Source organism: Delphinus delphis, chromosome 3 (assembly GCF_949987515.2).
Source record: "Delphinus delphis chromosome 3, mDelDel1.2, whole genome shotgun sequence".
Classification (NCBI taxonomy): Eukaryota; Metazoa; Chordata; class Mammalia; order Artiodactyla; family Delphinidae; genus Delphinus; species Delphinus delphis.
In genome coordinates, this window is record NC_082685.1 from 9,797,088 (window position 1) to 9,825,054 (window position 27,967).

General features: G+C 41.5%; 1 protein-coding gene across 1 annotated transcript in view; it reads left to right on the forward strand.

Moving 5' to 3' along the window:
- Positions 1 to 814: 814 nt before the first annotated feature.
- Positions 815 to 27,967, forward strand: part of LOC132421666 (adhesion G protein-coupled receptor E2-like) — a 28,425-nt gene continuing 1,272 nt past the window's right edge. Inside the window, 9 exon segments of the mRNA XM_069540504.1 lie at positions 815 to 944; positions 13,786 to 13,893; positions 14,083 to 14,180; positions 14,182 to 14,323; positions 14,501 to 14,676; positions 17,355 to 17,552; positions 17,827 to 18,068; positions 27,176 to 27,242; positions 27,606 to 27,682. Of these exon segments, the coding sequence (XP_069396605.1) occupies positions 815 to 944; positions 13,786 to 13,893; positions 14,083 to 14,180; positions 14,182 to 14,323; positions 14,501 to 14,676; positions 17,355 to 17,552; positions 17,827 to 18,068; positions 27,176 to 27,242; positions 27,606 to 27,682 (1,238 nt within the window).

Sequence of the window (27,967 nt, forward strand, 5' to 3'; positions counted from 1 at the left end):
AAAGATCACCCAGGAAAGTTTCTCAAGAGGACCCTCCACCCAAAGGTCTTCCCATAGGATGTCCGTGACCAAGGAAGATTTTGAGAGGAGAGGCACAAGCATTCCATATAACATATTCCAGGTGGTGGTTCTCTGCTTTCCTCTCAAGTAAAATAGGCATAAAAATAAATCTTTAAATTAAAGAGCCATCCATGGCTCTGTTGATAAATGATTAAACAATTAAAATACTGCATCGGTTTGAAACGCACCACGGAGAAAAACAGTTACTAGTGATACTATGAACTGCCGAGGGGAAGATGGCATTTGGGAATGCGGGGAAACATCTGTAAATTTAGGGATTTATTGCCAGCCCTAGGAAGAGCTAGGCTGGGGGGACAGGGTCGTGGATTTGAGATCCTGTTCCTCAAACATTTTAAGAAGTGAGAGTAAAATGATTCCCCTGGAGAGAAAGGGGGAACCGGACACCCCCAGACCACAGCTGCTCCCACACGTGTACCCCAGAGACCGAGTCACGATTGCCCCGAGTCCCTCCCTATGGCCACCGCGCCGTGTGGGGGAGACTCGGGTTCGCAGGGACAGGACAGGACACCCGGGGGTCCCGGCTGTCGACCCAGCCCCTAGGCTGTGTGGCGTGCCACCGCTGACTCGGGTCCACAGACTCTGGAGTTGGCCGCGCAGGAGGCCCGGTTCCATCAGTCCCACCGCCTCCCTCTCCCAACACCCGACCCCGCACACTCACCATTTTTCGGTTTCTGGAGTTTCCGGTTGTCCACCCCATGACCGCCGCGGCAAGTGCCGGTCACAGCGACACAGAATGCGGCATAACCACCTGGAGCCTTTAAGGGCAGCAGGAGCTGATACGGCCACTGTCAGAACAAGTGGCACTGAGCACGCAATCCACGCCTCCGCCGCCATCGGAACAGCACCGCCCCATAGAATAATTGGTAACTCCCCTGTTTGGACAGTTCACAGGGCCCCGCCCTCCCGTGCCTGAGTGACAGGAGGTCGGAGGTCGCGTCTTTGAGCCGACCTTGTCCTGCCAGTGGGTGGGAAATGTTCTCTCCAAGGACACATCGTCAAACCGTAAGGCCACTAAGGCCTGGCACAGAACTGTGACCCTTCACAAACATGGACACTTTTGTACCCTCACTATTCACTAATAATGAGGCTGTTCCAGGAATTCCCTGGCCGTCCAGTGGTTAGGGCTCCGTGCTTCCACTGCAGGGGGCACGGGTTGGATCCCTGGTCTGGAAACCAAGGTCCCACAAGCCCCGCAGAGCAGCTCTCCCACTCCCCCCTCCTCCAAAAAAAAAGACTGTTCCGTTCTACTTTCATCTTTCACCATTTCCTTTAGGAGAATTCTGTCCCTCCCTCCCCATCCCCACTCATTTGGTACTTTAAGTCCCCTGGCCTCAGGGGCACTTGGCTCCGGTGGGAGGATGAATCCCACAGTCCTAGACCAGCCCTGAAGCCTCAAACACTAGCATGTGTGAAACACAGGCAGAGAAACCACCGGAAAACCTTTTCAGTGGAATTCCATTAATACTCGATTGTCGAAAGGTCAAAGCAGGTAAAACTGAAAGAACACTGCTGAGTGAAAAATAATATTTAGATGGTAAGGGTATGTAGATAAACAAAAAATCAGGACAGTGGTCATGAATGGGGCAGGATGGAGATAAGTCAGGGATGGGAACATCAGGACACTCTCACCACTGCCCACAGGCCATTTAAGAATCTTCATGATGATTCCAAGGATGTGTATATTATTACTAAATCTTACCACAAAACATTTTGTACATTTTTCCCTGAATATATTTTATGATAAAAAATTTTAAGAAGAAATTCAGTTTGGAAAGTAACATAATTTGTATATGTTTGTTTGCCCTGTCAGGTGGCAATCTGAGTTTTCATTCATGGTTTTGGCATCAAAAATTAGTAATATCGACTGAAAAAATGCACAAGATAAAAGTTGAGAATTATGTTTTATTTGGCGGACTTTCTGAGGACTCAAGCTTGGGAGGCCGTCTCTCAGGTAGCTCTGAGGGACTGCTCCAAAGACATAAGGGAGAAGCCAGGATATACAGGAGTTTTGCCATAGGTAGTGGAACATCAAAAGATTACTGTTAATTAAAGAAAACCAGATATCTCAAGTTAGTGAATTAGCGCTTTTCTACCTGTGGGAAGATGTGAGAGTCTGGGCTCACTGAAAACATTCTTTTGATATGCACTTTCACTATCTAGGGCCAGTATCCTTTTTTCTACCCTGAATCCCCTCAGGGTGCACAGTTGGGGATGGCTTGATGGCTGATGACTTGATGGCTGCAACATCCTTTGTTTATCAATATGGCAGGCAGCATTTTTCATCCACAGTAACAAGCCATGTATCTATCGGGTTGGTCAAAAAGTTCGTTTGGGTTTTTCCGCATTATGGTCCACCTTACGGAAAAACCCAAACGAACATTTTGGCCAACCCAATATTTAGAAAAAATGGATTACATAAATTCATCATCATTTGTACCTTTTAAAAATAAAGGGTGGCGTGCACTGATACGTAAAAATCTGGAGTTTTTATCAATAGAACAATTAAGCAAAGTGTACTGATAAAGATACTGAGAAATAAAATATTGCCTGCCATATCAGTAAGCAAAGGATGTCACAGTCATCAGCGATTGCAGCGCTGAAAAGGTGAGCTGGTGAGCCAGGAGGAAGCTCAGGATGTGAAAACACAGGATACTGGCCCCAGATAGCTGAGGTGCATACCAAAAGAATGATTTCAGTGAGCCCAGACTCTTGCATCTTCCCAAACATAGAAAAGCGCTAAATTCCTTAACTTGAGATACAGTAAGTCCCTGCAAACGACCCTTCAAGTTGCGAACTTTCAAAGATGCAAATGAGCGTTCCATCAACGTTAGGCTTGAGTGAAACTGCAGCTTGCCCTCCGTCTCCTATGGCTGAAGATCCTTCAGCTCTACCATCTCCCACCTCCTCCCTCTCCTCCAGTCAGTCACTCTTCTTGCCTGTTCACTCGATGCCAGCCCCTGTATGCCAGCTGTTGTACTGTACTACTGTACTTTTCAAGGGACTGTACTGTAAGATTTAAAATGTTTTATTTATTCTTTGTTTTTTATGTATTATTTGTGTGAAAAGTATTATAAACCTATTACAGTACAGTACCATATAGCCGATGGTGTTAGCTGGGTACCTAGACTAACTTTGTTGGACTTACAAACAAATCGGACTGATGAGAGTGCTCTCAGAATCAGAACTCATTCTTATGTAGGGGACTTACTGCACCTAGTTTTCTTTTATTAACAGTAACCTTTTGTTCCTACTACCTGCCCTTTGTTGCAAAACTCCTATATATCCTAGTTCCCCCCTCGCCTCCTCAGAGTTGCTTAAGATGCTGCCTCCCAAACTTGAACTCCTCAGTATGTCCACTGAAGAAAACATAACTCTCAACTTTCAGGTTGTGAATATTTTTTTTCAGTTGACAATACCTTACCCCTTCTATAACTGTTATGGTAACCTACTGTGTTAGGGGGGTCCGTACCCTAGGTTTGATTGACAACACATTACTGCCAGGAACGTATGAAAGAGTTTATTACTTCCATAATGGAAGTGTCTGGGGAGGGCAGGGAAGGCCTCTTAAGCAGGTGGGAAGTGCCTTGACAGAACAAGGCGAGGAGCCTGGCCTGAGTTTTTTGTTTTTTTAATTTTTTTTGGAATATAGTTGATTTACAATGTTGTGTTAGTTTCTGCTGTACAGCAAAGTGAATCAATTATACATAAACATATATCCACTCTTTTTTAGCTTCTTTTCCCATAGAGGTCATTACAGAGTCCTGAGTAGGGCTCCCTGTGCTATACAGTAGGTCCCTATTAGTTATCTATTTTATTTATTTTAATTAAAAAAAAATTTTTGGCCACACCATGCAGCACATGGGTCTAGTTTCCAGACCAGGGATTGAACCTGTGCCTCCTGCATTGGAAGTGGAGAGTCTTAACCACTGGACCACCAGGGAAATCCCTCTATTGTATATATGTTAGTGTGTATATGTCAATCCCAATCTCCCAATTTAACCTTCCCCACCCCCTTTTCCCCCCAGTAACCATGTTTATTTTTCACATCTGTGACTCTATTTCTGTTTTGCAAATAAGTTCATTTGTGCCATTTTTTTTAGATTCCACATATAAGCAATATATTTGTCTTTCTCTGTCCAACTTACTTCACTCAGTATGAGAATCTCTAGGTCCATCCATGTTGCTGCAAATTTTGGCCTGAGGTTTTTGTTTGTTTGTTTGTTTGAATTGAGATTAGGAGGTGGACTAGTGTGAGATTTTGCACATAAAGGCAGAGGCTACCAAGGATTTCATCTCTTACCAGCACCAAAGAAGTAAGCACCCAGGGCTTCTTGTCATCTTGTACAGATGTGGGGCACCAGGAGAAGGAAGGATGAGACTTTAAAAGTTGTCAGCAGTCAAACACAAAAAAATGGAGTCAGACTTCTAGATTCTCATCTGGCATGTGAAGAGCATGGAAGGGGACAGTCCTATAATCCTCACCAGAAAAAAGCAAACAAACCTCAAATTAACGACTCGGATCTATCAAACCATTAATCACAGGGCCGACTGCTGTCTCCAAAATTGGAGAGACAGTAAAATAGAAAATTTGAAATACGCCCACAATATTCTGCTCTTAACAATGCCTGTCCTCAAAAGAGTCTGTTTAGCCAGTGCCTAACTGACGTGGTGGGAGGGTGAAGTAGGAGATGGATGGGCCCCTGGGCCAGACAGCTGGTGTTTGTCAAGTGGAGCAAAACTGAAGTTTTGTCCTCAGCCAGACAAGAATGATGCCCGTTTCCCTTCCTCCACTGATATGGAGGGAATGAACCAGCAGTGGGGAGTTTGTTGCAGCAAAAATAGAAATGAAGTTTTTCCTCTCCTGAGAACAAGGAAAGTTAAGGGAACAGTGATCAGGCTAGTGAAGAAACCAACAGGTCTGAAAGAGTTAATCACTTCTAGCTATATTTTAACTGGTACTAATCTGTAGTGTCTGTAACTAGATTAGTCCTTCACAAAGCTAACCTATCACTACCTGACACTATGTGAATTACATCCTGCACCTATCACTCCCTAACTCTGTGTGATGTAAATTACATCCTGCACCTGGTGTTTAAGCTCCCTGCACTCCCTTGTTACAAGTCACCCCTTGTCGCTTTTTGCATTTCAGAAAGAAGGTCACAGGCCAATAAACCAGAGACAAACAGGCCCAGTTACAGGGATGGGCTGCCTGACTCCAGCTGTGACTGTTTTGAAATAATGCAAGAAGAAGAAAAATGCAAGACCTTCATGATTTGATCCTTATCATACACCCCCGAACTTCGAGCCCCACCTATAAGATCTCCTCTGACTCCTCAGGAAGTGAGGGCACAGTTCTTGAGGTGCTAGCCTGCTGTGTTTTCCCCTTTGCCTGGCAAAGAATTAAAAGCTATCTTTCTTTTCCTCCAAAAACCCTGTCTCCATATTCCTGTTCAATATCAGTGCACAGAGAGCCAAGTTTTTCTGGCAACAGGGAAAATTGCTAACTTGAGTCTCCTTTAGCCTTTCTGCCTAACCTAAGTTGAGGGGACCTCAGAAAGACTTGTGAGGTTGAGAGTTTTGTTTTGTTTTGTTTAAACCCCAACAGCAAATACGTGGTGTGTTTTCCGAAACCACTTCACCAGCTCTCCAGTTCCAACTGGGTGTCTTACAACTCAATTCTAACACTAACCAAAGTTAACATCAGATTCCATAGTTGAAGGGCCAAGTCCTGTTGTTGGGGGAACCTCTGACCGTAACTGCCCACCCTGGCCAGACACGATAGTAACCGCTTGCAATGAGTTATCTTACAACAGGAGGTTCTGGTAAGGAATGAACTAACAGCTACCACCAACCGTAAGAATTCGGGAAAGGTCAAAAGGAGAGAAGAGATGCCAGTCCGTGTATCTTACCAACCTCCCAGAATCCTTCTCACTGGAATCCATCTTGGCTGAGCGATGGGCATGCCACCAGGAAGGACCCTGAGTCAGAATGATTGGCCAGAGACAACCCAGAAACGAACCCCATTACTATAAAACGTGAGACTTTGAGCCATGTGGCAGAGCAGTTCTTCTGGGTTCCCCTACCCTGCTGCTCTCCACCCGGGCGCCCCTTCCCAGTGAAATCTCTCGCTTTGTCAGCATGTGTGTCTCCTTGGACAATTCATTTCTGAGTGTTAGACAAGAGCCCATTCTCAGGCCCAGGAAGGGGTTCCCCTTCCTGCAACACCACAAGACGGCCCCCGTGTCAGATGCCAGCTGAAAATGCAAGGCCCAGGCCACACACGTTTCTGGATGGCTGACTACAAATTCGGAAGTTCCCTATAACCCCTCATGTCTGTTAATTTGATAGAATATTAGAACTAAGAAAAATGCTTTACTTATTATTATCAGTTTATTTGAAAAGATACAAGTCAGGAACAGCCGAATGGAAAGGGTGCACAGGGCAAAGTAGGGGAACAGGGGCAGGAAGGTTCCATGCCCTCCCCTGGCATGACAGCCTCCCAGCACAGTGATGTGTTCACCAACTCAGATTTCTCTGAATCCCGAAGTTTAGGGGTTTTGATGGAGTTTTCAACACTGGGGGCTTGAGGGTGGGCTGGGCTGAAAGTTCTAAGCCTCTAATCATAGCTTTGTTCTTCCTGGTAACCATCCCCTATCATGAAATTATCTATGGGTCTGGAAACAGTTGCCTCATTAGAACATAAGATGCTACTATCACCCTTATCACATGGGAAATTCCAAGGGCTTTAGGAGGTCTTTGCTAAGAACCATGGACAAAGACCAAATATCCTTCTTATACCACAGAAGGGTCACAGTCCATGGTCACATACTGAGACCCAATCATGCGACTATAAAGCATTTCCTTTCCACCCTCAACATACCACCACATCAAGAAGACACCTAGTAACAGTATAAAACACTGACAGAACCGTATGTTTCAGAACTCATTTACAAGTCTCTATAGTACTCCTAAAGATGACATGGGAGACAAAAGCAAGGACACCTGAAGATATTTTAGCCTCTGACAGCCACGGCAAATAATAAGTCCAAACCCTAGTCAGATAAACCTAAAATCTCATACTACAGGCCTAAAAACCTCAGTTCCTTTTCATGGTACGTCATGTCTGGTATTCAACAAAAGATTAAAAGGCACAATAAAAGACTTAAAAAACACATCTCCTAAAAAAATAACAAAAAGTGGGGAGAGAGAAAAAAAACCACCCCAACACATCTCTGGGATTAGGACAAGCAAAAGAACCTGATTCGGATATAGCAGATATGCTGGAATTATCAGACCAGTAATTTAAAGCAACCATGATTCATATGCTAAGTGCGCTAATGGAAATAATGGATGACCTGCAAGAACAGATAGGTAACATGTGCAGAGCTGGAAACTCTAAAAAAGAACCAAAGGGAAATCAAAGAAATTTTTTTTAAAAAAGCAAAAGAACAGAACAAAAGTAAAGAATTCCTTTTTGGGGGGACCTTATCATTACAGTGGAAATGTGTGAGAAAAAAGAATCGGCAACCTTGAGGAGCTGTCACTAGAACCTTCTGAACTGAAATGCAAAGATAAGAAAAGGGTAAAAAGACAGAACAGAAATCCAAGAGCTTTGGGACAATTAAAAAAGGTGTAACATATACAACATGGGAATACATGAAGGAGAAGAAATAAACAGGATACATAAAATAATGAGATTTTCCCCCAAATTAATAATGGATACCAAAATACAGATGTAGGCAGCTCAGAGGTCACCAAACAGGATAAAAACCCTAAAAATGCACACCTAGAAATATATATTCAAACTCAAGAAAAATCAAAAACAAAAAAAACCTTGAAAGAAGTCAGGGAAAAAAAAAACCTTAGCTACAGAGAAACAAGGATAAGAAGTAAATTGGACTTTTCAGAAACCATGCAAGCAGAAAGACAGTTTTGTGAAACACAGAGTTGAAAGAGAAACCACCCAACTAGAATTTTGTGTCAAGCAAATTATCTTTCAAGTGAGGGAGAAATAAAGACTTCCAAAAAAATGGAGGGAATTTGTCACCAATATCCCTGCTTTGCAAAAAAAAAAAAGTTAAAAGAAATTCATCAGGAAGAAGGTAAATGATAAAGGTTAAGTGTTAGAGAAGGAAAAAATGAAGGTAATAATAAAATCATTTGTTTTTGTTATTCTTAATTAATCTGACATTTTGTTGATAATAATAATAGCAGCAACATATTCAGTAATTATAGCTTTTGGATGAGTGAAATGAATGACAGAAATGTTACAAGGGGCAAGGGAGAGAATTTTCACATCCAGTGAAATGCTATGGTGTTACTTCAGAGAGGAGTTGGATTAGTTGTAAATGTATACTACAAACTCAAGGGCAATGACCAAAAATGTAAAAAAAAAAAAAAATTATAATGATATGTTAAGAGAAGAGAAAAAATGGAATCAAGTAAAATATCCCCTAAAAGGTAGAGAAGACAGAAGAGAAGTGGAAGACAAAAAAGAAACAAAGAACAAGGGCAACAAATAAAAAATGTTAAAATATGGTAGATATTAATCCAGCTATATCAATAATCACTTTAAACATCAGTGATCTAAATACAATAAGTGAAACCAAAAAAACCTGTCACAGTAGATTAAAAAACAAAACAAAACTGGGCTTCCCTGGTGGCGCAGTGGTTAAGAATCCGCCTGCCAATGCAGGGGACATGGGTTCGAGCCCTGGTCCGGGAAGATCCTACAAGTCATGGAGCAGCTAAGCCCATGCGCCAGAACTACTAAGCCTGCACTCTAGAGCCCGTGAGCCACAACTGCTGAAGTCCACGTGCCCTAGAGCCAGTGCTCCGCAGCAAGAGAAGCCACCGCAATGAGAAGCTCATGCACTGCAACTAAGAGTAGCCCTCACTCACCGCAACTAGAGAAAGCCCGCATGCAGCAAAGAAGACCCAACACAGTCAAAAATAAATAAATAAATAAATAAGAATACTAAGGGGGTCAGCATGGATGAGTGGCTGGAAGGCTGGTACCAGGAAGTCATGAGGACTCACACCAACCAGGGCTTGGAAGTCCAAAAAAGGGCTGCACACCCTACTAATTGCTCACTGAATCCATCAGGAGCCTTGCACACCAGCTGCTTGGGATACTCTGCCTGCAGACACTTCCAACTGGCCATGGGCACACCCAATGCTCCATATACGTCAACCCCCACCCTATGTCTGGCTCCTCACATGACCCCCAGGTGAGGAGCGCAAGACTGCACAGTAAGCACACACATGTAGCTCATAAGCACACACATGACTAGGTGGGATTGGGAAGACATACAGACTTGAGCATTTCAGGGGAAGCAAACACAGCATCCAGCCTGGATGTGAGGGATCAAGGAAAGGCATAGAATCTTAAGAATTCTGTCCAAAAGAGGGAACAAGAGGCATGAAGTGGGCATCCACAGAAAAAGCCTGAGAGAAGCTCAGAATATCCATCTGGGTTGAATGGTGAGGGTGTTTCTCTCCCAAAGCCAGTCAGTAAAAACTGGAGGAGGTGACTGTTTCTTCAAATGCAAAGACAGCAACACAACACTTCATGAAAAATGAAGAAGGAAAAAAAAAATGAAGATTGTAAGGCATTCTGCCAGCTCAACAAGAAAAGCCACGAGTATCTATTGACTCCAGAAAATAATGATGCTGGTTATTATTTCCATGACAAGAAACTTTTGTAAACAATCATACTTGAGCACTTCTGCTCTGCAAGCCTAAGCCCTGGAATTACTGATACATTCGAAAGCACCCAAAAGTAAGCAAAAGACTTCAGAAACACCCGCTAAGGGCAGGAAGAAAGGGAAACAAATTTTAACACAGGCAATGTACTAATGTTATGTTATACTTTTCTGCAATTCACCTCTTTCTTTAGTTTACAATTACTGTAAAACGGTGACTAAAAAGTGAATAAAACTTTTTAGGGTGACAAACCCATGGAGGAGCAGGAACATTTCTCAGGGGGTAGCTACACCCTCGGGCTTCCCATAGGATACAGGATGTCTGCGCCCAGGAAAGACTCTGGGGGGAGACACCCAAGGGTTTCACACAGCCTAGATACAGGTGATTATTCTCTGCTTTCCTCTCATGGTAAAGAGAGGAAAACCAAAAACTACACCTTTAAACATGAGCCACTCATTGGCTGTGGGAAAATGACAAAATTCTGCATCCCCCTCTGCCAAAGAGGGGCTGTGGGACCCTGTGTAAGGATTTAACTTCTTGGATCCTTCAATGTTTGCTTCTAAAAAGTGAGCTTAATATTTATTGCATGTTAGGATTAAATGAGATCTGTGTAAGGTGTTTGCACAGTCCCTGATATATGGTGAGCATTAAATAATTTTTATTTCCATTAATAATACTATTGATTTTATTATTTTGTTTTGTTTGTTTGTTTTGCGGTACGCGGGCCTCTCACTGTTGTGGCCTCTCCCGTTGCGGAGCAACAGGCTCCAGACGCGCAGGTTCAGCGGCCATGGCTCACGGGCGCAGCCGCTCCGCGGCATGGGGGATCTTCCCAGACCGGGGCACGAACCCGCGTCCCCTGCATCGGCAGGCGGACTCCCAACCACTGCGCCACCAGGGAAGCCCTGATTTTATTATTAAATAAATGAACACATAAATTTTCTGCCCTGGAAAGAAAAATACGGCGTCTGTTTGACATGCACCACGGAGGACAAATAGTTGATAATGATACTGTGAATTAGAGACGCAGTTGGCTTTGGGAAGGCGGGGAGGGACCTGGAATTTATGGATTTAATGCCAGCCCTAGGAAGAGCTAGGCTGGGGCGACAGGTTCGTGGATTTGAGACTCTGCTTCCCCAAACATTTGGAAAACTCAGGAGAAAACGGGTCCTCTTGGGGAGAAAACTGGAACGGGGGTCCCCACAGACAAAAGCTCCACCCACACTTAAAGACCAGACACAGAGTCTGAAGACTCTACCCGAGGTCAATGTACAATCTGAGGAGAGACGGGTTGCGGGTGCAGAGCTGCCCAGAGAGGCTCCGGGGCCAAAGTCACCACGCACAGTGATAGGACAGGACGCCCGAAGTCTCGGCTGCTGGCCCAGCCCCCGCGCTGAGAGCTGGAGGGGGCTTAGGTCTGAGCTGAGCCCCGGGCGGACTTCGGTCTGCAGACTCCGGAGTTGACCGCAGCAGGGTCCGGGTCCCACAGTGGCAGGTTCCGACTCAACCCCTCCTCCCTGTCCTGGGACACCTGGCCCCTCAACTCACCATTTCCTGGCTTCTGGGGTCCCCCTGGGGTCCTCCGTTCCACTCCTGCCGCCTCTGTAGTTCACAGCATCATATACGCTACAGAGACACACCTGGCACCCGGGAGAGCAGATGAAACTTGACGCTGAGCACCTACAGGAGCCTTTAAGTGGTCGGCTAAGTGTTGCCCCACCCACCTTCTCGTGCTGCGCCCCTGATTGGACAGTTCATGAGAACCCACCCCCTTTCCCTGAGTGACAACAGGGCAGAAGGTCACGTGGTTGAACATAATGAGTTTCAGCCAGTGGGCTGGAACTTGCCCCCTCCAGGGAAGTTTGCTTTTAAACAAGATTTTTTCATAGGTGTTCCTAACCAATATTGTGCATAATCACACAGTGAAAGCCACAGGGCTTATGGGAAAAATGGGATTGGGTGGGGTTCAACTCTCAAAACTTGTCACTGACATTTAAAAAAAAAGGAATCTAATAAAACAGCATCTTACATATATTGAATGATTAAGAAATACAAAAGCACTACAAGAAACAGAGCACTTTACCTTGAAAGAGGCCTGTCCTTTGCTTGTAGAAGTGATCATCAGAAGGATTGACACTTGTGAGTTATATTGAAGAGGAGGAGGGAGAGTTACCTAAAATTAGACAGAAAGTCAGAACCCAGATGGATATTGGGATCCTTCATAACACCTGAGAGGCACTGAATGAGCTGGCAGTGTCTTGAGCTGTGCGCATGTGTTTTGTGTATTTCTGAGCAGCTAGGTTCACCTGGGTGCAGTTTTCTGCAGTTAACTCCTGTTTCTCTTGTGTGCCTTGCTGATGAAATTGCACATAAGCAAACATGAAATTTACATTATGTTCAAATTGTTTCCAAATTTATCAATACCCAGAAAAATATCATGTTTTCAAACAAGCATTATAGCAGAACTGACTGCATGTAGATGTATAATTTTTTTCTGAACCATTTGAAAGTTGAAAATATCATGACACTTCACCATTAAATATTTCAGCATGAATCATCCAGAATCAGGACATTGTCCCGTGTAACCATAATACCAATACCACGCTTCAAAAGTTGAGACTATTTTGGTATCATCTAATATTCAGTCCATATCAAACCAAGCAGAACCCGTGGGGACTTTACAGGGGAAAGACCCCTGTATCCCCCACCTGATGTTTATATTGTAGAAAATCTTTAGCCTCCTAGGCCTTCCCGGAGTTCCAAAGAGCAAATTTAATAAGAGAAGGGGGAGAATGCTGAAAGAAAGGAAAAGGGTCAAGCAAGACAAAATAATAATAGTTTAGCCAGAAAACAAAGCCAAGGACTTGAGTTCCTCCTCAAGGGTATATATAATAATCTGAGCTGTATCTTTGAGTTGTTTTCCTGATAATAAAACTCCCACCAGGTGGAAGAAGTTAACTGTATGCTGACCACAAACACATGGACCCCAGAGTGGCTGGAACATAGGTTGGTAGTAAGTTTTGAAATGAGGAATTGTAACTCCTCCGAATTTGTTTTTCATTTTCAAGATTGCTTTGCATAGCCAGGCCACTCGTAATTCCCTATGAATTTTAGGATGAGCTTTCCATTTCTCCCAAAAAATTAATTTAATGATGTCAGAATTTTGATATGGCTTGCACTGAATCTGTAGACCACTTTGGGGACTACTGCCATCTTAACAATATGAACCTTAACAATATGAACTCTCCAGTCTATGAACATAGGATGTCTTATGATATATTTAGGGTTTCTAATTTCTTTCAACAATCTTTTGTAGTTTTCAATATGTGTCTTGAGTTTCCTTGGATAAAATTTTTCCTAATATTTTATTGACTATTTGTGTATCCATGTTCATAATGGATATTGCTCTATGGGGTTTTTGTGATGTCTTTATCTTATTTTATTTATAGGGTAATGATGGTCTCATAGAATATTTAGGTAGTGTTCCTTTCTCTTCTATTCTATGGAGAGGTTTACAAAGGATTAGTGTTAATTCTTCCATGAATGGCTGGGAGAATTCAACATAGAAGCCATCTGTTCTGTTCTTTTCTTTGGGGGAAGTTTTGGATACTGATTCAACCTGCTTACCTGTTACCAGATCATTCTGATTTTCCATTTTCTTAAGTCACTTTTGGTATTTTGTGTGTCTCTAGGAATTTCTCCTTTTCATCTAGGTTGCCTAACTTGTTGTGGAATAAATTTCTTATAGTGTTCTATTGTAATCCTTTGTAGGTTCAAAAGATATACAGATATACCATTATTATGTGTACCAAATGTTATTACTTATAACAAATAATACCATTATATATAATATATGTTATGTAATATATAAAGTATTTACATATTTATATAATATAGTAAAACATTTATTTTCTTATATATACAAATAATAGTATTATGTTTACCACTGTAGGCACAATTGCTAATCTAACTTCCTTGTATAACCCCCACAACTCTTAGAACTGTCCCTGAAGGTGTTGGAGGAAGAAGACAGGAATATCACCTTGATTCAGAGTCAGACACAGATGATGCTGACCTGGGATACAGTGCACGAATCTAATGACTCAGGTAATGGTTGAGGCAGGGAAACGGTCCCTGAGGATTCACAGTGGGAAAAGATACACGAAGAAGTGACAAACAGAAAACTAAACTTTAAAGGGAATTGCGGGTTATGGTGGGGCCACAAGGAAAGAGTCCATCTAAAGGAGGGTTCATGTTGGGCACCCCCAAGATGTCAACCTTGCTCTTATCCTGCAGGTACTATTGTGGTGGGCCTTGTCTCCACCCCAGGGATAGGGAAGTTGTTGGATAAAGTCCCCCTGGTCCAGGATACTGAAGAACAGGCAGTTCTGCATGGGTTGTGCAGCAAAACACAAGGGTTTGCTGCAAGAAATCTCCCACATCCTGCTGTCAGATGTTGTATCCACCTTTATCACCAGCAATAACACCCAGAACCTCAGCTCCCCAGTCACCTTTGTCTTCCAACATGTGAGTCCAGGTGGGATGGACCTGTGGGGTGGAAGACCCCTGTGTCCTGGGCACAGCCTTGGGCTTCAGGGGGCTCCCCCATGGGTGCATAATATCCCCAGGAAAGCCCTTCATGAGCCAGATTTGGGTCAGCATTTCTGAGTTACAGAACCACCATCTCACACCTATTTCCTGTTCCTAAAGTCAGTGATCCCTGGGCCAAGGGAGAAGATATGCTGTGTTTTCTGGGAGTGTGGCCAGAATGGAATTGGTCATTGGGCCGCCAAAGGCTGCAGGATGGCCAGCACCAGAGACAACAGCACCATCTTCCAATGCACCCACCTCAGCAGCTTTGCTGTCCTCATGGCCCAATACGATGTGCAGGTGAGAGCCCTGAGAAGGGCTGCATTCAATGTCAACCACTGTGTAACAAATTCCCACATATGTAAAACCTGAAAAAATTATTATCTCACAGTTATTGCTGGTCAGCAATCTGGCATGGTATAGCTAGGTTGTCTGCTCAGGTTCTTACAAGGCTGAAATCATTCTGTCAGCCTGGACTGCATTCTCATCTGAGGCTTGGGGTCCTCCTCTAACCCTCTGATTCTGGGTACAATTCAGTTCCTTGTGATGGTAGGACTGAGGTCTCCTTGTCTCCTATCTGTCAGCAGGGGTCCAGGTTTAGCTCTCAGGGGCTACCTGCATTCCTTCTCATGTGGACCTCTCCTGGGCCCTCTCACAGTGTATCAATGTTCCTATCTGGAGGCCAGCAAGAGAAGATTCCTCACATCAAAACTCTCTCAAACTTTGGATCTTTTCTCCAATAAAAGCTCACATGATTAAGGCAAGCCCATGCAGGATAAACTTTCTTAACATCACTTAATGTGGGACATGAATTCCATTTGCAAATCCCTTCACAGCAGAACCTACACTGGCATTTGACTTCAAACCTGGAAGTGGTTATGTGTACCTCAGGGGATGGGATATGATTGCCAATTAGAATTCTGCTTACCACAGGGGTCTTCAGACCAGGGACGCACAGGGGCTGCATAAAGGAAGATTTGGTGATAGCAGACGGGGCCAAGGGAGCCAGTGAGTACAGGTGGGTCAGGAGAAATCTTTGCCTCCTCACCTGGCCAGGTGAGCTGCTTACTTTCTCTGGTTCACCAAAACCAAATACTCTCTGGTGATCTCAAGTAATGGGGAATTTACTGAAATAAAGGTGGCACTCACATGAAAGTAAGCATGGAAATGATCACAGCACCATGGTCAGACCTCATAGGAGCCCCCAGAAGTTTGAACGATACTCCGAGTCCATGTTTCCTACAGCCATGTCCCTAAATACCACAATATTCATACTTTTACTTATATACTGCTTCCTGTTTATTGAAGAGTTCAGATAGTTGAGTTTTGAATTCCAACGGAACAAGAGAGGAAACACTGGAGATTCTCCATCTCAATCTTAGCTCCAGACACTTAGTTCCTCTTGCTTCAACAACCAAAGTTGTTAATTTCTCCTGCAAATTTCAATAGATATTTTACACATATAAATATAGTATATGTATTTCTTCTTTGGCTCTCCTTTTTTCACACAGCTGATAGATTATTCTCTTGAGTTGTCAAAGGATTCTTCATTATTTTCTGGCCAAATACATTCTGTTGTGTGAATGTGCTGTAAATTCTATATCAAGGCCTCTCATAATGGGCGTTTTTATTAGATCACTTACTAATACAAATAATGTTGCAACTGTTTACACTTACCTCATTGATCTCATGTTTGAATATGCAGTTAGAATGGATACTGGGTCAAATTCATAATTGCATGTTGGTAGATATTTCCGTATTTCAACATCTTGAGGTCGCACCTGTGGACACTGACACAGGTATTATGTAAAAGTTTGTGATTCCTCACACTATTACCACAAGTTTACTAGCAAATTTTTGGATGTTTACCCATCTAAGATGTAAATATCGTATCTAGGAAAAACTGTGTGTGTTTTTTATTATTAATGGACTGTAACATCTTCATTTAGGAGCTATTAGTATTTCTGTCTCTGGAAACAATTTGTTCACATCCTTGGTATATTTTTCCACTGTCTTGTTGATAAATTTCTTATGGATTTGGGGGAGCTCTTAATACAGTAGGAAAATTAGTTTTATTCAATAAACCAAATATTCTCAAAATTTATAGTTCATCAAAATCATCTGGTGGCCTCATTATTTATTTTTAAACATTTTATTCCTAAACAAAATCAAACATAGAGATATGTTGCAAAATAAAATTTGTGCTAAAAATACTCAATTGCTCTTTATCCAGATGCACCTACTTTGAATGTTTTAATCTTCATTTTCTCCTTCATCCTTTCCTCTCTTTGTCTCTCTCTCTCCACCTCTCTCCATCTCTCGATCTCTCTCCTTCCCTGACTTACACTAAAAGGGAATTGGTGAGGGTTTTTTTCCTTGTCCTCAGGGATTTTAGGATGTATTCCAAAAAGTGGCAGAAAAATATGAATTTTAACCCACAACTGTCAACAAAATGTATCAGTTTTCCTCTTTTAACCAAGGATTTAATTCTAAATCTGTAAGGATTTGTGACGAGTCAGGAACAATTATTACAGGATGAGGTGTGTGGAGTTCAGGGTCAGGGTTTATACCTGGACATCATGACTCCAGGTACAGACTATGTCACACACCATCACATGATGGGGATGGAGGCTTGCTCAATATGGAACTACATGCCTATGTGAACCTCTTGTGGTGACCCATAAGCTTAGTCATGCCCAAAAGTCTAAAGGAAAATAAACCCTTGTGAGTTCCAGGGCTTGGTCTTGACTAAGGACTCTCCTGTCCCTCAATCCTTCCAGAGACAGAATTAATCATATCAGATCCCACAAAATTCTAACATTCTGAACCTGTAGAAAGTTAGCCATAAACATCACATATCTACTTGGCTCCTCCATTCCTGGTTTTTATATGCCTAAAAATAAAAACAAAAATGGTGGAAGCATCATTACCCCAGAGCAGGAAAGGGTGACTGTGATGTCCTCTCTGATGTGTCCCAGGAGAAGGATCCCACGCTGACTGTGATCACCTACGTGGGGCTGAGCCTGTCTCTGCTGTGCCTCCTCCTGGCAGCCCTCACCTTCCTGCTGTGCAAAGCCATCCAGAACACAAGCACTTCGCTCCACCTGCAGCTCTCACTCTGCCTCTTCCTGGCCCACCTGCTCTTCCTAATAGCCATCAACAGAACCGAGATCAAGGTGCTTAAATTGTCCCAAAATACCCCTGCTCTGCCCCAGGGGATGCTGAGTTCATGAAGCCATGCTGCCTTGGACTCCTTAATAAAATGGCATTCCAGGTAAAGTTAGATATGTAAGTAGCCGATTTCACACTGATTGGCACAATTAGAAGACACTCCATTGACAACTCCTCCATATACGTCAGAGTTCTCCCCAGTGATGAAGTATAGAAGAGGTCCTGGGGTCATGCTACACCCTGACACTCCCTCCTGGTTACACCTTCCTCCTTCCCCAGGTGCTATGTGCCATCATTGCAGGTGCCTTGCACTATCTCTACCTGGCCTCCTTCACCTGGATGCTGCTGGAGGGCCTGCACCTCTTCCTCACTGCACACAACCTGACAGTGGTCAACTACTCCAGTGTCAACAAGTTCATGAAGAAACTTACATTCCCAGTGGGCTACAGAGTCCCGGCTGTGATTGTGGTCATTTCTGCAGCATCCAGGCCCCATCTTTATGGAACACCCACCCGGGTAAGGCCAGAAACTATCAAACTCTTAGAGGAAAACATAGGCAGGACACTCTATGACATAAATGACAGCAGGATCCTCTTTGACCCACCTCCTAGAGAAATGGAAATAAAAACAAAAATAAACAAATGGGACCTCATTAGAGAAATGCAAATCAAAACTACAATGAGATACCATCTCACACCAGTCAGAATAGCCATCATCAAAAAATCTAGAAACAATAAATGCTGGAGAGGGTATGGAGAAAAGGGAACCCTCTTGCACTGTTGGTGGGAATGTAAATTGATACAGCCACTGTGGAGAACAGTATGGAGGTTCCTTAAAAAACTACAAATAGAACTACCATATGACTCAGCAATCCCACTACTGGGCATATACCCTGAGAAAACCATAATTCAAAAAGAGTCATGTACCAAAATGTTCATTGCAGCTCTATTTACAATAGCCCAGAGATGGAAACAACCTAAGTGCCCATCGTCGGATGAATGGATAAAGAAGATGTGGCACATATATACAATGGAATATTACTCAGCCATAAAAAGAAACGAAATTGAGCTATTTGTAATGAGGTGGATAGACATAGAGTCTGTCATACAGAGTGAAGTAAGTCAGAAAGAGAGAGACAAATACCGTATGCTAACACATATATATGGAATTTAAGAAAAAAAATGTCATGAAGAACCTAGGGGTAAGGCAGGAATAAAGACACAGACCTACTAGAGAATGGACTTGAGGATATGGGGAGGGGGAAGGGTAAGCTGTGACAAAGCGAGAGAGAGGCATGGACATATATACACTAACAAACGTAAGGTAGATAGCTAGTGGGAAGCAACCGCATAGCACAGGGAGATCAGCTCGGTGCTTTGTGACCGCCTGGAGGGGTGGGATAGGGAGGGTGGGAGGGAGGGAGACGCAAGAGGGAAGAGATATGGGAACATATGTATATGTATAACTGATTCATTTTGTTGTAAAGCAGAAACTAACACACCATTGTAAAGCAATTATACTCCAATAAAGATGTTTAAAAAAAAAAAAAGCAAATCTCCACTGTACTTATCTTCTCCAGCATGACCATGGCCATCATAGAACCAACATAGCACTTTAGTTTTTTAAGATATATTTTTTATTGAAGTAACATTGTTTTGTAACACTATATACGTTTCATGTATACAACTTTATATTTCTACTTCTGTATACCCACAACTTGCTCACCACCAGAAATTGAGTTTCCATCCATCACCATAAAGTTGACCCACTTTACCCATTTTGCCTCCCCTCAACCATGCCCCTTCCCCTGTGACAGCCAGTACTCTGTTTTCTGTATCTACAGGGGGAGGAGGCTTGTTTGGTTTGGTTTGTTCATTTCTTTTGTTTGTTTATAGTTTGTTGTATTCCACATATGTACGAAATCAGACTGTATTTGTCTTTCTCCACCTGACTTATTTCACTTAGCACAATACCCCCAATGTCCATCCATGTTGTCACAAATGGCAAGATTTCATCAGTTTTATGGCTGGGTAGTACTCCATGGCTGGTGTGGCTGTGTGTGTGTGTGTGTGTGTGTGTGTGTGTGTGTGTGTGTGTGTGTGTTTGTGTGTGTGTATCATGCCTTCTTTATCCGTTGATGGGCACTTAGGTTGCTTCCATATCTTATCTATTGTAAATAATGCTGCAGTGAACATAAATGTCCATATATCATTTTGAGTTAGTGTTTTTGTAGTCTTTGGATAAGTATCTAGACGTGAGATACCTGGATCAGATGGCAGTTCTATTCTTAATTTTTTTTTTTGAGGATCTCCATACTGTCTTCCATAGTGACTGCACCAATTTGCATCCCTACCAACAGTAATATAAGGGTTCCCTTTTCTCCACATCCTCACTGTTATTTCATGCCTTTTTGATAAGAGCCATTCTGACAGCTGTGCTGGGACATCTCATTGTGGTTTTGATTTACATTTCCCTAACATTAGTGATGTTGAACATTCTTTCATGTGCCTGCTGGCCATCTCTGTGTCTTCTTTGGAAAACGTCTATTCAGCTCTCCTGCCATTTTTAGATCAGGTTATCGGTAGCAGAGATGTGAGCAAGTGCAGACTGTCACCCACAACAAAGTCCTATGCTGATAAAAATTAATGTTAACCTGCATCAGATGGGCCCTGGCATGCCGGCCTTCCTAGATATCTTAGCAAAAAAGTCAGCAAACTTTCTCTGTGAAAGGCAAGATAGTATATATTTTGGCTTTGTGGGTCATATGGTCTCTGTTGTGACGACTCACCTCTATCCTTGTAGCTCAAAAGCAGCCACAGAAAAGCTATAAGAAATGAATGTGACTGTGACTCAGTAAAACACATTTCCAAAATCAGACAGCAGCCCAACGTGGACCACAGGCTGCAGTTTGCTAACTCCTGCCTTAGTAGCTCTCTCTTAGGTTCTTCCTGGTGGATCCAGCTAACCCTCTCCATGGTCCTCACACCTCCCAAGTCATTCACAATTCCCTACTTGGGATGAAACACCAACTTGATCATTTCTATCAGTGTGAACTTCAGTTACTGACTTTGTATCCTTATGCCTCAGATGTCTGACCTGTGATCATTTGATTACCTCTGTTGTCATGAAGAATAAATTACATAATGCACATGAACCCTGCCATAGCAGTGTCAGGTTTACTGTTGTTTCTGTCTCTCATACTCTCTCGCTCTCTCTCTCCTTGGCTGTCCCAATTTTTTTTTATCCTATCTACACCTACTCATCATCCACATCTCAGCATAAACACAATTCAATTCTCTCAGGGAATCCTTCCCAATATCTGAATCTCCTATAACCCTGACTAGGTTATAGATCCAGCTACATGTTCAGACAGCTCCTCATATTTGATTGTAAACTTCATCATTTTGATAGTTTCTATTTTCTGATTGTTGATGTGCCCACCCAGCTAGGAACTCCCTGATGACAGACATCACTCTATCTTAACAAGAACTGGGCCTTCAAAACCAAGTACAAATCCTTATACAGGAGGAGACACTCAATATTGCTCCAATAAACCATAAATTAATTTCTCTATTCATTTTTTCTTTAAAACATGTATATTTTTCTGCCAGTGTATCTGAAGACCAAAACTTAAAACACGTTTTTAAAAAATTTTTTCTTTTTTTAAAACCACTTTTTAACTTTGCTGTACATGTAAAAAGCTGCACATAATTCATGTATACAGCCTGATAAATTGGGAATAAGTATACAGCCATGTCCCTTACCAAAATAAAGGGCATACACAAACTTTCAATTCTGCAAAATAATAACTTCAGGAGCTCTAATACAGAGCATAGTGCCTATAGCTAATAATACTGTGTTGTATATTTTAAATTTGCTAAGGGTGTAGCTCTTATGAGAAATATTCTTACCAAAAAAAGCAATAATAATATTTATTATTATTATTAATAACGGAGGCAGAAAAATACTTTGGAGGATGAGGGATATGTTTATTTATCGATTCTTTACCCACAAAGGCCAATATATTCTTTTATTTTTAACATCTTTATTACAGTAAAATTGCTTTACAATGTTGTGTTAGTTTCTGCTGTATAACAAAGTGAATCAGCTATATGTATACATATATCCCCATATCCCCTCCCTCTTGGGTCTCCCTCCCATCCTCCATATCCCACCCCTCTCCGTGGGCACAAAGCACTGAGCTGATCACCCTATGCTATGCGGCTGCTTCCCAGTAGCTATCTATTTTACATTTGGTAGTGTGTATATGTCAGCGCTACTCTCTAACTTACTCCCAACTTACATTTCCCACACCCCATGTCCTCAAGTCCATTCTCTACGTCTGTATCGTTATTCCTGTCCTGCACCTAGGTTTGTCAAAACCATTATTTTTTCTTCTTTAGATTCCATATATATATGTTAGCATATGGTATTTGTTTTTCTCTTTCTGACTTACTTCACTCTCTATGACAGACTCAAGGTCCATCCACCTCACTAAAAATAACTCATTTTTGTTTCTTTTTATGGTTGAGTAATATTCCATTGTATATATGTGCCACATCTTTTTCATCCTGTCATCTGTCGATGGACACTTAGGTTGCTTCCATGTCCTGGCTATTGTAAATAGAGCTGCAATGAACATTGTGGTACATTAGTCTTTTTGAATTATGGTTTTCTCAGGGTATATGGCCAAGAGTGGGATTGCTGGGTCGTATGGTAGTTCTATTTTTAGATTTTTAAGGAACCTCCGTACTGTTCTCCATAGTGGCTGTATCAATTTACATTCCCACCAAGAGTGCGAGAGGGTTCCCTTTTCACCACACCCTCTCCAGCATTTATTGTTTGTAGATTTTTTGATGATGGCCATTCTGACCGGTGTGAGATGATATCTCAATGTAGTTTTGATTTGCATTTCTCTAATGATTAATGATATTGAACAGTCTTTCATGTGCTTGTTGGAAATCTGTATGTCTTCTTTGGAGAAATGTCTATTTAGGTCTTCTGCCCATTTTTGGATTGGGTTGTTTGTTTTTTTGATATTGAGCTGCATGAGCTGCTTGTAAATTTTGGAGATTAATCATTTCTCACTTGTTTCATTTGCAAATATTTTCTCCCATTCTGAGGGTTGTCTTTTCACCTTGTATATGGCTTCCTTTGCTGTGCAAAGCTCTTAACTTTCATTAGGTCCCATTTGTTTATTTTTGTTTTTATTTCCATTTCTCTATGAGGTGGGTCAAAAAGGATCTTGCTGTAATGTATGTCATAGACTGTTCTGCCTATGTTTTCCTCTAAGAGTTTGACAGTGTCTGATCTTACATTTAGGTCTTTAATCCATTTTGAGTTTATGTTTGTGTATGGTGTTAGGGAGTGTTCTAATTTCATTCTTTTACATGTAGATGTCCAGTTTTCACAGCACCACTTATTGAAGAAGCTGTCTTTTCTCCACTGTATATTCTTGCCTCCCTTGTCAAAGATAAGGTGACCATATGTGTGTGGGTTTATCTCTGGGCTTTCTATCCTGTTCCATTGATTTATATTTCTGTTTTTGTGCCAGAACCATATTGTCTTGATTACTGTAGCTTTGTAGTATAGTCTGAAGTCAGGGAGCCTGATTCCTCCAGCTCCGTTTTGCTTTCTCAAGATTGTTTTGGCTATTCGGGGTATTTTGTGTTTCCATACAAATTGTGAAATTTTTTGTTCTAGTTCTGTGAAAAATGCCAGTGGTAGTTTGATAGGGATTGCATTGAATGTGTAGATTGCTTTGGGTAGTAGAGTCATTTTCACAATGTTGATTTTCCGATCCAAGAACATGGTATATCTCTCCATCTGTTTGTATCATCTTTAATTTCTTTCATCAGTGTCTTTTAATTTTCTGTATACAGGTATTTTATCTCCTTCAGTAGGTTTATTCCTAGGTATTTTATTCTTTTTGTTGCAATGGTAAAAGGGAGTGATTTCTTAATTTCACTTTCATATTTTTCATCATTAGTGTATAGGAATGCCAGAGATTTCTGTGCATTAGTTTTGTATCCTGCTACTTTACCAAATTCATTGATTAGCTCTGGTAGTTTTCTAGTAGCATCTTTAGGATTCTATATCTATAGTATCATGTCATCTGCAAACAGTGACAGCTTTACTTCTTCTTTTCTTGTTTGGATTCCTTTTATTTCTTTTTCTTCTTTGATTGCTGTGGCTAAAACTTCCAAAACTATGTTGAATAATAGTGGTGAGAGTGGGCAACCTTGTCTTGTTCCTGGTCTTAGTGGAAATGGTTTCAGTTTTTCACCATTGAGGATGATGTTGGCTGTGGGTTTGTCATATATGGTCTTTATTATGTGGAGATAAGTCCCCTCTATGCCTACTTTCTGGAGGGGTTTTATCATAAGTGGGTGTTGAATTTTTTCGAAAGCTTTCTCTGCATCTATTGAGATGACCATATGCTTTTATCCTTAATTTTGTTAATATGGTGTATCACATTGATTGATTTCCGTATATAGAAAAATCCTTGCATTCCTGGGATAAACCCCACGTGATCATGGTGTACAATCCTTTTAATGGGCTGTTGGATTCTGTTTGCTAGTATTTTGTTGAGGATTTTTCCGTCTATGTTCATCAGTGATATTGGCCTGTAGAGTCCTTTCTTTGTGACACCTTTGTCTGGTTTTGGTATCAGGGTGATGGTGGCCTCGTAGAATGAGTTTGGGTGTGTTCCTCCCTCTGCTATATTTTGGAAGAGTTTGAGAAAGATAGGTGTTAGCTCTTCTCTAAATGTTTGATAGAATTCGCCTGTGAAGCCTTCTGTTCTTGGACTTTTGTTTGTTGGAAGATTTTAAATCACAGTTTCAATTTCAGTGCTTGTGATTGGTCTGTTCATATTTTCTATTTATTCCTGGTTCAGTCTCGGAGGGTTGTGCATTTCTAAGAATTTGTCCATTCCTTCCAGTTTGTCCATTTTATTGGCATATAGTTGCTTGTAGTAATCTCTCATGATCCTTTGTATTTCTGCAGTGTCAGTTGTTACCTCTCCTTTTTCATTTCTAATGCTATTGATTTCAGTCTTCTTCCTTTTTTTCTTGATGAGTCTGGCAATGCTTGATCAATTTTCTTTATCTTCTTAAAGAACAAGCTGTTAGTTTTATTGATCTTTGCTATTTTGGGTTTTTTTTTTGTTCTATTTCTTTTATTTCTGCTCTGATCTTTATGATTTCTTTCCTTCTGCTAACTTTGGGTTTTGTTTGTTCTTCTTTCTCTAATTGCTTTAGGTGTAAGTTTAGTTTGTTTATTTGAGATTTTTCTTGTTTCTTGAGGTAGGATTGTATTGCTATAAACTTCCCTCTTAGAACTGCTTTTGCTGCATCCTTTAGGTTTTGGGTCGTCATGTTTTCATTGTCATTTTTTTCTACGTATTTTTGATGTCCTGTTTGATTTCTTCAGTGATATCTTGGTTATTTAGTAGCATATATATATATACATATATATATGTATATATATATATATACATATATATATGTATATATATATATATACATATATATATTATTATTTTTTTTTTTTTGCGGTACATGGGCCTCTCACTGTTGTGGCCTCTCCCGTTGCGGAGCACAGGCTCCAGATGCACAGGATCAGCGGCCATGCCTCATGGGCCCAGCCACTCCGTGGCATGTGGGATCTTCCTGGACCGGGGCACAGACCCGTGTCCCCTGCATTGGCAGGCGGACTCTCAACCACTGCACCACCAGGGAAGCCCCAGCATATTTTTTAGCATCCATTGTGTTTCGATTTTTTACATTTTTTTCCCCCTCTAATTGATATCTAGTCTCATAGCATTGTGGTCGGAAAACATAGTTGAAACGATTTCAATTTTCTTAAATTTACCAAGGTTTATTTGTGACCCAAGATGTGATCTGTCCTATAGAATGTTCCATGAGCACTTGAGAAGAAAGTGTACTCTGCTGTTTTTGGGTGGAATGTCTATAAATATCAATTAAGTTCATCTTGTTTAAGGTGTCATTTAAAGCTTGTGTTTCCTTATTATTTTCATTTTGGATGATCTCTATTGGTTAAAGTGGGGTTTAAAGTCCACTAATATGATTGTGTTACTGTCGATTTCTCCTTTTATGGCTGTGAGCATTTGCCTTATGTATTGACGTGTTCTGGTGTTGGGTGCATAAATATTTACAATTGTTATATCTTCTTCATGGACTGATCCCTTGATCATTATGTAGTGTCCATCTTTGTCTGTTGTAATAGTTTTTATTTTAAAGTCAATTTTGTCTGATGTGAGAATTGCTACTCCAGCTTTCTTTTGATTTCCATTTGCATGGAATATCTATTTCCATCCCCTCACTTTCAGTCTGTATGTGTCCCTAAGTCTGAAGCAGGTCTCTGTGGATAGCATATATACAGGCCTTGTTTTTGTAACCATTCAGCCAGTCTATGTCTTTTGGTTGGAGCATTTATTTTATATATGTTTAAGGTAATTATCGATATGTGTGTTCCTATTACCATTTTCTTAATTGTTTTGGGTTTGTTTTCGTAGGTCTTTTCCTTCTCTTGTGTTTCCTGCCTGGAGAAGTTCCTTTAGCAGCTGTTGTAAAGCTGCTTTGGTGATGCTGAATTCTCTTAGCTTTTGCTTGTCTGGAAAGGTTTTAATATCTCCGTCTAATCTGAATGAGTTCCTTGCTGGGTAGAGTAATCTTGGTTGTAGGTTTTTCCCGTTCATCACTTTAAATATGTCCTGCCACTCCCTTCTGGCTTGCAGAGTTTCTGCTGAAAGATCAGCTGTTAACCTTATGGGGATTCCCTTGTTTTTTTATCTATTGCTTTTCCCTTTCTGCTTTTCATAATTTTTCTTTGTATTTAATTTTTGATAGTTTGATTAATATGTGTCTTGGTGTGTTTCTCCTTGGATTTTTCCTGTATGGGACCCTCTGCACTTCCTGGACTTGACTGACTCTTTTCTTTTCCATGTTAGGGAAGTTTTCAACTATAATCTGCTCAAATATTTTCTCAGCCCCTTTCTTTTTCTCTTCTGCTTCTGGGACCCCTATAATTCGAATGTTGGTGCGTTTAATGTTGTCCCGGAAGTCTCTGAGACTGTCCTCAGTTCTTTTCATTCTTTTTTCTTTATTCTGCTCTGCAGTAGTTATTTCCACTATTTAATCTCCAGGTCACTTATCCATTCTTCTGCCTCAGTTATTCTGCTATCGTTCCTTCTAGAGAAGTTTAATTATTGTGTTGTTCACCATTGTTTGTTTGCTCTTTACTTCTTCTAAGTCCTTTTTAAACGTTTCTTGTATTTTCTCCATTCAATTTCCAAGATTTTGGATCATCTTTAGTATCATGATTCTGAATTCTTTTTCAGGTAGACTGCCTATTTCCTCTTCTTTTGTTTGCTCTGGTGGGTTTTCACCCTGTCCCTTCATCTGCTGCATATTTCTGTCTTCTCATTTTGTTTAACTTACTGTGTTTGGCGTCTCCTTTTTGCAGGCTGCAGGTTTGTAGTTCCCATTGTTTTTGCTGTCTGCCCCCAGTGGGTAATGTTGGTTCAGTGGCTTGTGTAGACTTCCTGGTGGAGGGGACTGGTAAGGCCAATATATTCTTGAATCTCCTTCCACCTCTCTCATAGATGCTGGCTCCACACAGACAAAGGATTTATATGGACCTTTCTTGGCCCTGTCTGCACCATCTTCTCTGTGAGTAATGGATGACATCAGAGCATCCTTCCTATCTGGTTGAGCATGAATCAAAAGCAGAGGTGTAAAGAGGAGTATAGGCAGAGTGACCAGTTTTTCCAGTTTGTTCAGGAATGAGTGGACGCCCAGGATGCAGAAATTTCCACTTTAAAACCAAGAAGGATTGTTTCCTTAGACACGGGACTTTCAGTGTTTAAAGATGTAAATTCCCATGCAAACTGAGTTACTGGGTGTTGGGTCTGGTGTTCTATGACTGTAGTGAAATAAAAAACCTTCCTACCTGCTGGTTTAGGTGTTGGATGAGCCAGGAGGAACATTTAGCAGGTGTGGATGTATTCAATATGCCTTATGGTGTTTCTGCAGATTAATTTCCTGATAACCTTCTGGATTGTGAAAAACAAGCTCTCAACACTGATGATGTCCACTCTCTGGATCACTAGGTGAGATGGGTCAGAGGTACACATTGCTCCTCATAAAAAGCATGACCCGGGAGTGAGGCCATACGGTTCCAAGCTCCTGATGTACATTCACAGGAATTCTAAGCAGACTTGAGGGAAGATGTACAGCCACACACCTTGGAAGTTCAGATACAGTGTTCTTCTGCTGACACCCAAGCCGGAAACATTCCATTCGTCTATAACCCAAAAATGAAACTACCTCAGCTACAAAGAGAATTCACTTTGTTCTGAAAAACAGGGATTACTACCATGACTCTATGAGAAAGG